The sequence below is a fragment of the Salvia miltiorrhiza genome, chromosome 3 (assembly GCF_028751815.1).
Source record: "Salvia miltiorrhiza cultivar Shanhuang (shh) chromosome 3, IMPLAD_Smil_shh, whole genome shotgun sequence".
Lineage (NCBI taxonomy): Eukaryota > Viridiplantae > Streptophyta > Magnoliopsida > Lamiales > Lamiaceae > Salvia > Salvia miltiorrhiza.
This window is the reverse complement of record NC_080389.1, coordinates 61,394,649-61,406,005: the sequence shown is the minus strand read 5'-3', so window position 1 is coordinate 61,406,005 and position 11,357 is coordinate 61,394,649. Positions and strand designations below refer to the sequence as shown.

Here is an 11,357-nt window from a genome sequence, read left to right as displayed (position 1 = left end):
CACCCTAGCTAATTAATTATAAGTAAGTCATCTAATATTACCACTTGAACAAGAACTTGAGCTGCCCTTAACACGACAATAACACATGTGATAAAACCTTAAAATATGAGTAATAATTATATATGGATTAACCACCCTTTGCTTTTTGTTTATTGAGGTTTAGGTGTGTAACCATAAGATTCTATAATTAGTGGACAGTCCAAATAGGAGATGATCTCATGAATTTGTCCCCATTTAAAATAAAGTTCAAAGTCGATAATTCCATAATAATATTCCGTGGAAATTATGATTTTGCAATTTCTTGGATAACCCATAAATTCAAGAAGGAATTAGTTTATAATACTTTAATGTGTGTTGAATAGGACGATCGATAAAAGACACTTCCATTCATTTTTTTTAGGGTGGTATAATTATTTCTAGTAATTATCTAAATTATTAGTACTTGAGATTAGTTGAGAGAATACAATAATACATTTGTTCATATCATTGTAAATTCATAATAGTATATTTAATTTAAAAAGAAATTGTTTCCACTCAACAAAGCGTTTGTAGTCCAACGGTTAGGATAATTGCCTTCCAAGCAATAGACCCGGGTTCGACTCCCGGCAAACGCATATTTTTTTTATATTTTCTTAATTTTATCCTACTTTTGTGATTTGGGTATCTTTAAACATATGTTTTTACAAGAGTTATTTATCATTAAATTTTGCATGATTTAGTTATCTTATTGTGAAAATTAATTAAGTAACTCAAAAATTATTCAGAATTGAAAAGAGATTATTTTAGTGATTAAAAACTAAGCAACTTTCAGATGATTCCCTGTTTGAATAGCATCAGCTTCCGGAATTACAAATTAAGCATCATTTTGTTAAGATAGTGAAGTGTTAGAGTGGATTAATTAACTAATCACCTTTTAATCTTCTAAGCGGCCTTTTTGCTCAACCCCATAACAACAGTTGCTCCAATCCCATCGATCCACGAATCTTCCAGAAGCTTCCGCGCCTCATCCTCCGCCAGCGTCACCGCCGCCACCCTCCCCCCCGCCTCCTCCGCCGACGGCAGGATAAGCACCTGCCCCGCCTCACCAACCGGCTCCACGTAGTACGACGCGCGCAGCGGCGCCTCCCCTTCAAAAACGGCGGCGTACGCCCCCAAATCCTCCAAATTCACACAGACCAGATTCCCGCCGCTCATCCTCGGAGGATCCTCGCAATTCTCCCTCTCCAACCACTCGATCAGCTCCGCGACCTCGTCGCCGCCCACCCCAGCCGCCGCTTCCCGAATCGCCGCCGCGGCTCCCGCCACTTCTCCGGTCGAGCCCGCCGCGCTGACCTTCTTGAACACCGCGCAGCTGCCGAAGAAGCCCCCGCCCAATCCCAACGCGCCACGTGCGTCCAGGCATATGGAGAGCTCCGACAGGCCGGGCCCCGCCCCTCTGATCTCGCTGATGCGGGCCCACAGCAGCGCGGAGAGGGCCTCGAACGGCCCCACGCCGCCGCCCGCGGCGATGATGCAGCGACTCACGGCTTCTTGATTGAAATGGAAGGGTGACGGTGGCGACGGCGGCGGCGGGTGTGGGGCCCTGTATGGCTGATTTGTAGTGGTCGATGATCGAGTTGTGGTTGGTGGGTCCCTTGTGTTCTTCTTGTGGGGGTCGCGTAGGCAGGGGGCGGAAGAGGGGGCCGGGGGTGCTTTGGCCCCCCACCGTCGCGTCCGCCCACGCCTTGATCAGCATTGTGGCGGAGGCGGGGTCGGAGAGCATGTGCGTGCAGCTCAGCCCGATTGCTAAACCGCCGCACTCGAATTCAGTTATCTGTGGACAGGGACGGAGCTAGGATTTTAATAATAGACGAGCAAAATATAAGGTTAAGATTGGGGGTGCTGGAGCCCCCCCAAGCACCTATGCATAGTGAAAGAATTGATGTGGAGTTGCAGTTGACAAACCTGGACATAAAAGGTGGACCAGAAATATGGTTTGTGGAAGATTTCCTCCCAGTGGACTAGCATGAGCTCCTTCTCTCTATCAACATTGTGCAGCCATTCTTGCACGGTTGCATTCACCTTGGCCTCCACCATTCTCACACCGGCGTCGTTGCACTTCACGGTCCAGCGGCCCTCCGGTGTCCTCACCAGCCGGCCCAAGACCGGTGGGAACGAGGAGAGCACCTCGGAGATGGATTCTCTGAGCTTCTTGGTCACCTCTCCGGGCCTTCGCCTCGTGGAGAGGTTGTAGTACAGGACTATTCGGAGATGGTTTCGTTCCATGATTCGATCAAGAACCGATAGAGGGCTGAACTTTCCTGGTTCCACAGGCTTGGTGCTGATCACAGTTCTTTTGCAGATGAAGGAAACTTCACCCATTTTTGGTGTGTGTGTGTGTTGCAGATTGCAGAATGGTGGTGGTGGTTTGTTTATATGAAGTGGGAAGGGAAAGAAAACTCCCCATGATTTGTGGGAAATGGATTCCTCATGATTCATGTCAGTTCCAACTGATTTCAGTTTTTTCCACCCAAAATCATCCAGTTTTCTCACACACACCAAAGGTGTTACAAAATACAAGATTGCAATGAACTGTTACAATCTGGTGCAAGAATGGGAGGAATGTGATTGAAATAAGGTATGTTCCTCAGGTGCAGCACTTGGCTCTCTTCTCGACTCGCTGCAGCGTGGTCAAAGAGGTCGCGATCAGGGAGGGGCAGACGCTGCTTTATGCGCCCCATCCTCCGTGAGAACAGAACTTGCTCCGAAGCCACCACCAGCCTAATGGACTGATACTCATCGAGGGCCGAGCTCAGATTCTCCGGGCCCCATTTCTCGAGGCACTTCCCCAGGACTGCAGCATCTAATATCGACATGTTTGTGCTCCTCCCACCATGAGGGCTGATGGGGTGAGCTGCATCTCCGATCAAAACCACGTTGTCCCAATAGAGCTGATCGAGTGGCTCAGCGTCGTATATGGCATTCAAGAAAGGCTCCTTGGTTTCTCTCATCACTTTCACCAGCTCTGGCATCCAGACCTTCTCTGCTGCTTCGTACATATCCTCAATCATATCTCCGCTAACCTTTGCTGTCACTGAGTTTCCCTGAAGTAACATCAGATCCATTAATCAGATTTGCAACCGGAGAAATGTGATTTGCAACCTTTATACCTTAAATTTTGGCTCTGGTTGATTGTGATACCAAATCCAGTTCACCCTCTGGTTGATCAGCTCGTAGAGAATAGCATGGCCTTCTGAACCTATGTCGAAATAGTTACAGTTGCCAAGATCAGGATACGCCTTCTTGAGTGCGATTACGGTCTCTGAATTCTCATTGTTTGAATAATCAAGGACCCCTCTCCATGCATTGTAGCCAGAATATCTGTCAAATGATGTGTGATGTGTATCATTTGCTTCTTTAATAGGATAAACAAGCAATGATCAAGTTTGTTGACAAACCTCAGTTTAAGGTCTGGAAGAAAAGTTTCGCGTATTGAAGAGAGGCAGCCATCGGCTGCAACTAGCAGATCGCCTACTATCTCCACTGTTTCATTAGTTTGGAGCACTTTAGCTTGAACTTTGGCTGAAGTTTTATCATCAGAAATGCAGAAGGACAAGAAAGAATGCCCCCAGAGAACGATGTCTTGTTGCAACGAGCTGTAGAGAAGGCTATGCAAATCAGCCCAGTGCATTGCTCTGAAATTGAAATGCTCGTCTCTTGATAGCGTCCGAGTAATTTTCTCGTCACCATCTGTTGCTTGTTCCTGCAATCAAGTAATGAGCTGTGAAGTGGAAAGTTTGTTTGTTTGGACAGTTCTTTAAATCAAGTGAAGTATATCACAAGACAGCAACAAGTTAAGGGTGTTTAAACACCAGATCAATTCTTGGACACTGATTTTCCTTTCTGGGCTGCTATACATGATTTATTACTATTTGTTGATCTGAAAGTAAAGAATCAAACTTCCAAGAACTAGAAATTCATAAATCTAGAACAGTAAATGACAAATAGAAGTTTTGATCAAAGATCTCATATTCATTTGAACACAGTTTGTGCAGGATTGAGGAGAAATAGTTCACCTACATGCTCAATATTCATAGGCAAGCTCAGTAGCTGGAGAAGTTGGGGTTGAGTCCATTTCTTTATGAGTTTCATGGACACCATATCGAGTCCTAGTCCAGCACCAGTAGCACAACCGTTTGGAGGAGAGAGTGTTTTCTCCAGCACCACCACGTCCCACCCCGCTGCAATCAAGGCGTGTGCACAAGATATCCCAGCTATGCTGCCTCCCACAACCACAGCCTTTGCTTTCCTCCTTGCTTCCTCCTTCTCCATCTACCTGTTTGTATGCACGTGTTTGCTGTGTGTGTATGTGTGTTTTGATCCTTGAAGAAATCTTGAAAGCTAAAACACAGAAAAAGTAGTGGACATGTACATACGAAAAAATATCATATTGCACTCTTACTTTATCAGATATCAGACAAATATGTTCATTTCATTTCATTGTATCCCTTGTCTTATTCCTTGTCTCATTTGAATTAATTATTTATCCTCCATGATTGTGCCCTTGGGCTATCTATAATGTCTCCTAGTTTAAATCAGTTGGGATCATATATTATTTCTCAAATTTTTTCATTTAGATTTTCAGGGAGTTCATGTCATACAGCAACTTATTCTTTATTCATTTTTAGGATGATGCTTCAAACATAAGAGTACATAAACCTAAACCCAAACTAAAACTACAATTACATAAAGATGCTTTAGATCCAACGTTTTAGAAATAGAAGAATAGCATATCAACTTCTGCAACTGTTTGATATGACTCAGAATAGAAGGCGTATCTGACAGGAAAGGCATCTTCTTCTGCTGCAGCTCCTCACAATCTTCCCGACTCGCTGCTATTGGGTCGAGGGGCTGGCGATCAGGAAGTCGTAGACCTTGCTTGATACGCCCCAATCTTCGTGAAAACAGGACCTGCTCCGTTGTGACAGGCAGGCGAGTGGATTGATATTCTTGAAGAGCTGAAGTTCGATTCTCGACTCCCCACTTCTCGAGACACTTCCCGAGGACTGCAGCATCCAATACCGACATGTTTGTGCTCCTCAGACCGTGAGGAGTTGTTGGATGAGCTGCATCTCCAACCAAAACCACATTCTGCCACACAATTTGGCCCAGGGGTTCGCAGTCGTAAATCACATTCAAGAAAGGATCTTTGGTTTCTTGTATAACTTTCACCAGTTCCGGTAGCCAAACCTCCTCTGCTGCTTCATGCATTTTGGCAATCATATCACTGCTAACTTTCATGGTTACTGAGTTCCCCTGTTTCAATCACCAACATTTACATCAGTTCTTTTTTTTAAACACCTTTTTTAACCATACACTTCATCCACAAACAAGAAAATGAGAATCACCAACACCATCATCAACATCAACAATCCACAGAGAGAGAGAGAGAGAGTATACCGTAAGTTGAGGCTCCGGCTGATTCACGTACCAAATCCAATTGATCCGTTTGTTCAACAGCTCATAAAACACAGAGTGAGTTCGTGACCCTAAGTCGAAATATAAGCATTTCCCAAGATCAGGGAAAGCCTTCTTGAGCGCAAGAACGGTGTCGGAATCCTCATTTTCCGAAAAATCAAGGACCCCTCTCCATGCACAATAACCTGAATATCTAACTGAATCTGTGATTTAGTCCAAGGAAAAACTTTTCAAGTTTTCAGGCAATTCATCAACAACCAATTCACAAACCTCAATTTATGCTCAGGGAAGAAACTCTGCCGTATTGAAGAGAGACAACCATCAGCTGCCACAAGAAGATCACCTGCAACCTCAACTATTTCTCCAGATTGAGAAGCTTTAGCCTTCACTCTCACACAGTTTCCGTCGTCGGAAACGCAAAAGGAAAGAAATGTTTGCCCCCAGCGGACTGTCTCTGGAGGCAATGCCTTGTATAGAAGGCCGTACAGATCAGACCAGAGTGCTGCCCTAAAATTGAAGCTCTCATCCCTTGTTAGCATCCAATTGATTTTCTTCTCCCCATCAGTTGCTTCATTCTGTAGTGTCACAAAATTACCAGAAACTCATTTATCCCAAAACGAATTGTAATTATTTCCACATATTGTTCCGAATATAAGGAACTGAAAAAATTTCATTCTACTGATCCCAACCCTAATTAAAGCTCTGATTTGAAGCAAAATCAACAATCAATGTGAAAAAAAGTGGCGAATCTTATCAATTAACATTAAAATCAGTAATTCGATAATCAAAATTATCGAAAAGCTGGTTTACTTACTTGATCAATGGTGAGTGGCAACGTGGTGAGGTCAAGCGCATGAGGCTCATCGAGCCATGACTTGATGACTTTCTGCGCCAAGGGGTCGAGCCCGAGTCCGGCACCGGTGGCGCAACCCGTCGCCGGGCAGCTTGTTTTCTCCAGCACCACTACTCCCCAGCCGGCGGCGATCAGCGCGTGCGCGCACGACAACCCAGCGATGCTGCCGCCGACCACCACCGCCTTCCCCTTCCTCTCTGCTTCCTTCATCTTCAAACGACTGCGTGTTTGTGTGTGTTTCTCGATTTCGTTTAGCTAGAGATTGCTTTATGTGGCCTAGGTTTAATGTAAAAGATATATTGCTTTTATTCAATTTCTGGTTTTGTATTTATTACATTTTCCTTTGATGCAGCGTGTTTGCATTGGTTGAAAACTTTCAAAATCAAACTAGATTTGATTCATGGCAAGATTCTATGCCAAAAACCACAAATATCTGTACAAATAGATCAGCTTCCTAATTATGAATCTGATTGCTATATATATACATCCTAATTACAAATTACACAATAATTAATGTTTCAACAGCAAATGTGAATAATATATACCCAACAAAGTTAAATTTACATGTGGTCAGCCATCTTCAGAGCTGGCCGGCTTAATATGCGACGCCACCGGAGAAGCTATCTCCGTCGTGAAGTACCGACTCGGTCAGCCAATAACCATCCCAGGAGCCACCGACTCTCTGAGAACAGGGGAATTTATCAGTGATGCTTTGCAAAAGTCTTCCCATGATTTGTTCACACATCTATTCTAAAGATTGAAGATGTCAAATTTGAAAATGAAATGCTAGAATTACTTGATTATAGGCTTCCAGCATATGACAGTAATTAAGCTTAGCAGAAAGAGTGGTAGCAAACCTGAATCATAGTAAACTGGAATACTTCTTCTTCTTCAGGTCGAGCTCCTCGAATCCACACTCTCTGCTTAAAGCAATTCTGTTCCATATATATATATACTGGTCACTAGAAGAAAACATGTATGTACTAGGTTTCAAAGTGGATTTCTTGGAACTGACTAACCTCATCAACATTTAAACTGCTCAAGATCTTTCTTTCCCGGTGGCCAAGTAGAACTCTGTAGCTTGAATGGTGAAATATCCGCCTAAATCTCTCAAACTGCGACATAAAGAGCTGTTGGTTAGTAAAAAACATAAACAAATAAAACTACTTCAAAACAAAAACCGTAATTTAGATTGCTTAATAGATGGTGGTGGTTTTAAATACTTTACAAAGTGAATTCTTGGTTTGTTTTTGGATGAAGAAAATAAAAAACAATAAAACTAATCCATAATCTATAGGTTATGCTTTGAATTTCCAGAGGTTAGAACTATATTCTAACTTACATTATCAGTTCCATTTCTAGTAACTTGATTGGATATATTTGCATTAATTTTCATGATACTCCAGTAGGTCATTAGCTACAACTGCAAATTAATGTTCATTGAATCATTTTCTATTTCATATATTCATTTGTTTGTCAAACTGACCACATATATAAATCCTATCCAAATCCAAAATATTCTTGGTTTGGACAAGAGTTGAAATATTAAAAAACTGACTATTAGTTTTGTTAAATACAATTGGTCAAAACCAACCAAACCAAACCATAAACACCTCTAACTACATCATATGGAGCACCAAATTTTTCGCAGAAGAACTCTACAGGTTAACATGCAACTGAAATCTCCTCAACAACAAGTCATCTCGCTTTTGGTTGCAAGAAAGATAATACAAAAGCATCAGACTTTACTGACCTGACCTAAGTCAAAGAAGGGCCCGAAATAGGTAGATCTTTCGAAGGGATCAAATCCTGCAAACTGTTTTCACATGTCATCGTCCGATGATATTGCCCACAGCTGAAAGCATCGGAATAAAATTAAACAATGAACACTGAAAGGAAGATTTCAAATTACCCTATACATAACTTCAATGCCATAATCGGGCCGAGGTTGGTCATTGAACATCAATGCATCTAATTGGTATCTAACAGCCTCGTCTGCACTAAACTACAGCAATCAAAAGGAAAAAGAAATTCATCAGCACACTGCAAGATAAATACTTCAGTATATGTTAATCAATTAAAGTTTACAAATTTGAAATCTACACTCAATCTCGGACCGAAAGGTCTTTTCCTACGAGACTCGAGCCTGCAAAACAGACATTACATATCAGCATTCATAGATAAACTACCGAAACACAAGTAGAGCTTGTTGTGGGCCAAATTAAATAACTATCATTGAAGAGTCAAATGAAAGGATACATGCAAGAAAGTAGCTTGCTAAGAACAGATTAAAACTCTTTTCTGAATCAGTAAAGCACAGATGAAGCAGGACCATCAAAAGCATGGATTTGATGTGCTTCAACTTTCTCATATGTCTAAATCCTAAATTTGATGTATGTGCAAATTGGCAGCTGGATACTTTTCTGCAATTTCAGCTATGAAACAGTCGATCGTCACACAGATACAGAAAATGAATCACTAACAAACAACAACTGAAATTACTAAAGCAAGTTGATGATACAGATGAATGCAATTTGGCTTCTAGAACGTATATGAATCAACAGTTCCAGATAAAGGAATTAAGAAAAGCGAGAAATTAGCAGCTGAAAATCAATCAAACTTCTATACTCGATTACTCGTACAAAATTTATTCCCCAAACATAATCGGCAGTTGTAAGAAGAAATTTCAGAATCAGAAAAAGGATTAGTCATCAAACAGCAACCTGCTTCCAATACAGTAGATAAATATAGAAAATACCAGTCGGCGGAGAAGAAATCCGGTACGTCGGCGGCGCAGGCTCGAAAGCGTAGGCTAAGTGGTTTGGAGGCGTTGAATGACAGCAGAGATGAGCAGAACGACATCGTTTGCTCCGACCCCAAAAATGAACGATTTCGATCACACGAAATCTATATAGTATAATAACGCTTACGAATTCGATATATAGTAACTTCCAATTTTGTAACTCATTTCAAATTTTCATTTTCAAAAATTTAATTTTATTAAATATTGAATAAATATTAAGTGTATTAAATTACAAAATCAATTTGAATTTCATTTAAATGCACCAAAATCAATAAATATAAAATCAATAACAGCATGTAAATTAATACTACATAATTTAATCTATTACTATATATAAGCATTTTTTACAATTTGTATAGTGATTGTATGCAAGTGTTTCGAAAATAATTCATCACCACACCTGTCTAATAGTATATTCTAATCAAGCTATATAAATTTAATTTTTTTTATGCGTATATAAATTTAATCTTACTTTGTGCATGTATTGAAATAATTAATAAATGTTATTGTATATATTAGTTGGATATGTATTAGATTTTTGTAGATTAATATTGATAATATATATATATATATATATATATGTGTGTGTGTGTGTTAATAACATCTATATATATAAAAGCACAATCATTTTTAAAAATAATAAATCATATTTTCCCGCCAAAAATCACCTTAATATTTTTGGAAGTCATTTTTTATTCAATTCGTCTACTCTAGATTATGCAGATATTTTTTTGTTATAATTTTTTCTATTGATACAATTTATCACATTTTTATAGTTTTACCCATGTAGTTCTTATTTAAAATAGAATTGTAGCTTAACATTATATTATATGATAAGGATTGCATGTTTATTTAATGAGAGATGTAACAAATATTTTTGTCTAAAATTATCATAAAATGTTCAGTTAATGTACGTATATACAATATTCAGTTACATGTTTATTTAATGAAACATGTAATCACATATTTTTGTCTAAAACAATCATAAAATATTTTCAAAGCACATATACAATATCCAGTTACATATTTATTTAATGAAACATATGTAATCACATATTTTTGTCTAAAATAATCATAAAAACTCCAGTTATAATGTATATACGATATTTAGTAAACCAAAACAAAATTATTAAAATATTAATGTTGATCAAAATTTACGATTTTATATGGACTTTTAACAAAATTATTTATTTATTCTTTCTTTCTTTCTTTCTTTCATGAACATAGAGTTAGCAAGTATTAAAAAAATGAATATTTAAAATTAATCAAGCCACTATAATTGTGTATCAATTATAATCGCACCAAATTAATTATAATATACTATAATTTATAGTATTAATTAATTTTTTCTCTTAAATATGACTTATAATTGCACCATTTTTTTTTTTTGACAAAATCACTTATAATTTCGGCTGGAAAGTTTAAATATTGTTTGTTGGCCGAATTTGATCGAATTAATTTATTCATTTAATGTTTCGAGATTACCGTGGAATGTGAGGGATCAGTGGGATCAAGGTTTAAGAAGTCTTCATGTATAACTTTCACATCTACGTGCAGTTAAGTTAAACAAGTCTACAATTAGCAATAATTAAATGTATAATATGTTTACATGAAACAGAGAAATAGATACTGCTCTTGCTAAAGCACAGATAGATAGAGGGAAATCAAGTCATTTAAAGGATACTCGTTGCGCCGGAGAGTTTCTTCAAGCGCTCTACTCTTTCTTAGCTATAATTTTGCCCTCGCACGTCATGAGAGCAGCAAGGTGGACAGTTTCTTAACCGAAATGTGCCTTCGGTTACCGGGTCTTCCCGAAGCCAAGGATTCGGCCAACTTACCTCTTCTACACCTGTATCGCGAAATGATTGCAGAAGTTTTAAATTGCCGGAAATGGGATTGAGCGCGCCTCGTGGAATTTTCGAGTTCTTGTGTGCCGTACTTTGCTTCACGATATTTGTGTTAATTCTTGGTATTGTTATTGGTAAAGTCATGTGAAGGATTCTATGTTGATACCTCGTAGCAACGTCTTTTCTTAAGCTTTATATTTTTGATTTAGGTATTAAACTGTTATCTTTTGATTTGTAAGGTATTTTGACATTGTCACTGAATGTTTCCAACATCTTATTTCGAACAATGATTTTTCTTGCCCATTATTATTATAACCCAATGGTAATTCATTTTTGTGTGGTCCCAATACTTTCAATTTGGTATGTTGTCTGGAACGTAATACGGGTGAGATCAGTA

General features: G+C 39.3%; 3 protein-coding genes, 1 long non-coding RNA gene, 1 other non-coding gene and 1 pseudogene across 6 annotated transcripts; 1 reads left to right on the top strand and 5 right to left on the bottom strand.

Annotated features, from left to right (window-relative positions):
- The first annotated feature begins 542 nt into the window (after nucleotides 1-542).
- Nucleotides 543-614, top strand: TRNAG-UCC (transfer RNA glycine (anticodon UCC)). The gene has a single exon. It is a non-coding gene; the product is annotated as a tRNA-Gly (tRNA).
- Nucleotides 615-756: 142 nt separating this feature from the next.
- On the bottom strand, nucleotides 757-2,478 carry LOC131015185 (protein ECERIFERUM 26-like; annotated as a pseudogene).
- Nucleotides 2,449-4,961, bottom strand: LOC131015184 (uncharacterized). Its single transcript, XM_057943456.1, has 5 exons — nucleotides 4,823-4,961; nucleotides 4,060-4,380; nucleotides 3,438-3,742; nucleotides 3,150-3,360; nucleotides 2,449-3,083 (listed from the first exon to the last, which is right to left on the bottom strand). Exons 2-5 carry the CDS (start codon nucleotides 4,309-4,311, stop codon nucleotides 2,547-2,549), a joined length of 1,305 nt encoding a protein of 434 aa, XP_057799439.1. The 5' UTR covers nucleotides 4,312-4,380; nucleotides 4,823-4,961; the 3' UTR covers nucleotides 2,449-2,546.
- On the bottom strand, nucleotides 4,638-6,537 carry LOC131015183 (uncharacterized). The gene is made up of 4 exons (XM_057943455.1): nucleotides 6,272-6,537; nucleotides 5,728-6,032; nucleotides 5,440-5,650; nucleotides 4,638-5,295 (listed from the first exon to the last, which is right to left on the bottom strand). Exons 1-4 carry the CDS (start codon nucleotides 6,518-6,520, stop codon nucleotides 4,699-4,701), a joined length of 1,362 nt encoding a protein of 453 aa, XP_057799438.1. The 5' UTR covers nucleotides 6,521-6,537; the 3' UTR covers nucleotides 4,638-4,698.
- Nucleotides 6,538-6,684: 147 nt separating this feature from the next.
- LOC131015186 (uncharacterized) lies at nucleotides 6,685-9,398 on the bottom strand. Of its 2 annotated transcripts, none has more exons than XM_057943458.1 (7): nucleotides 9,069-9,398; nucleotides 8,414-8,456; nucleotides 8,223-8,315; nucleotides 8,064-8,126; nucleotides 7,330-7,425; nucleotides 7,168-7,245; nucleotides 6,685-6,992 (listed from the first exon to the last, which is right to left on the bottom strand). In XM_057943458.1, the coding sequence occupies exons 1-7, from the start codon at nucleotides 9,170-9,172 to the stop codon at nucleotides 6,906-6,908; spliced, it is 564 nt and encodes a 187-aa protein (XP_057799441.1). In that variant the 5' UTR covers nucleotides 9,173-9,398; the 3' UTR covers nucleotides 6,685-6,905. The 2 variants fall into 2 exon arrangements, with proteins under 2 accessions (XP_057799441.1, XP_057799440.1); XM_057943457.1 differs by having other exon boundaries at nucleotides 8,399-8,456; nucleotides 9,069-9,228.
- LOC131015187 (uncharacterized) lies at nucleotides 7,749-8,054 on the bottom strand. The gene is made up of 2 exons (XR_009098471.1): nucleotides 7,915-8,054; nucleotides 7,749-7,830 (listed from the first exon to the last, which is right to left on the bottom strand). It is a non-coding gene; the product is annotated as an uncharacterized LOC131015187 (long non-coding RNA).
- Nucleotides 9,399-11,357: the final 1,959 nt, after the last annotated feature.

What these genes read in the sequence shown, in the direction of transcription:
- LOC131015183 (XM_057943455.1), bottom strand. Translation starts at nt 6,520, where the DNA reads ATGAAGGAAGCAGAGAGGAAGGGGAAGGCGGTGGTGGTCGGCGGCAGC. An exon ending in TGCCACTCACCATTGATCAA is followed by an intron (nt 6,033 to 6,271) that starts GTAAGTAAACCA and finishes GTGACACTACAG; the next exon opens with AATGAAGCAACTGATGGGGA. An exon ending in TTCCCTGAGCATAAATTGAG is followed by an intron (nt 5,651 to 5,727) that starts GTTTGTGAATTG and finishes AGATTCAGTTAG; the next exon opens with ATATTCAGGTTATTGTGCAT.
- LOC131015184 (XM_057943456.1), bottom strand. Translation starts at nt 4,311, where the DNA reads ATGGAGAAGGAGGAAGCAAGGAGGAAAGCAAAGGCTGTGGTTGTGGGA. An exon ending in CTTCCAGACCTTAAACTGAG is followed by an intron (nt 3,361 to 3,437) that starts GTTTGTCAACAA and finishes ATCATTTGACAG; the next exon opens with ATATTCTGGCTACAATGCAT. An exon ending in AACCAGAGCCAAAATTTAAG is followed by an intron (nt 3,084 to 3,149) that starts GTATAAAGGTTG and finishes ATGTTACTTCAG; the next exon opens with GGAAACTCAGTGACAGCAAA.
- LOC131015186 (XM_057943457.1), bottom strand. Translation starts at nt 9,172, where the DNA reads ATGTCGTTCTGCTCATCTCTGCTGTCATTCAACGCCTCCAAACCACTT. An exon ending in GCATTGAAGTTATGTATAGG is followed by an intron (nt 8,127 to 8,222) that starts GTAATTTGAAAT and finishes ATGTGAAAACAG; the next exon opens with TTTGCAGGATTTGATCCCTT. An exon ending in GCAGTTTAAATGTTGATGAG is followed by an intron (nt 7,246 to 7,329) that starts GTTAGTCAGTTC and finishes TATATGGAACAG; the next exon opens with AATTGCTTTAAGCAGAGAGT.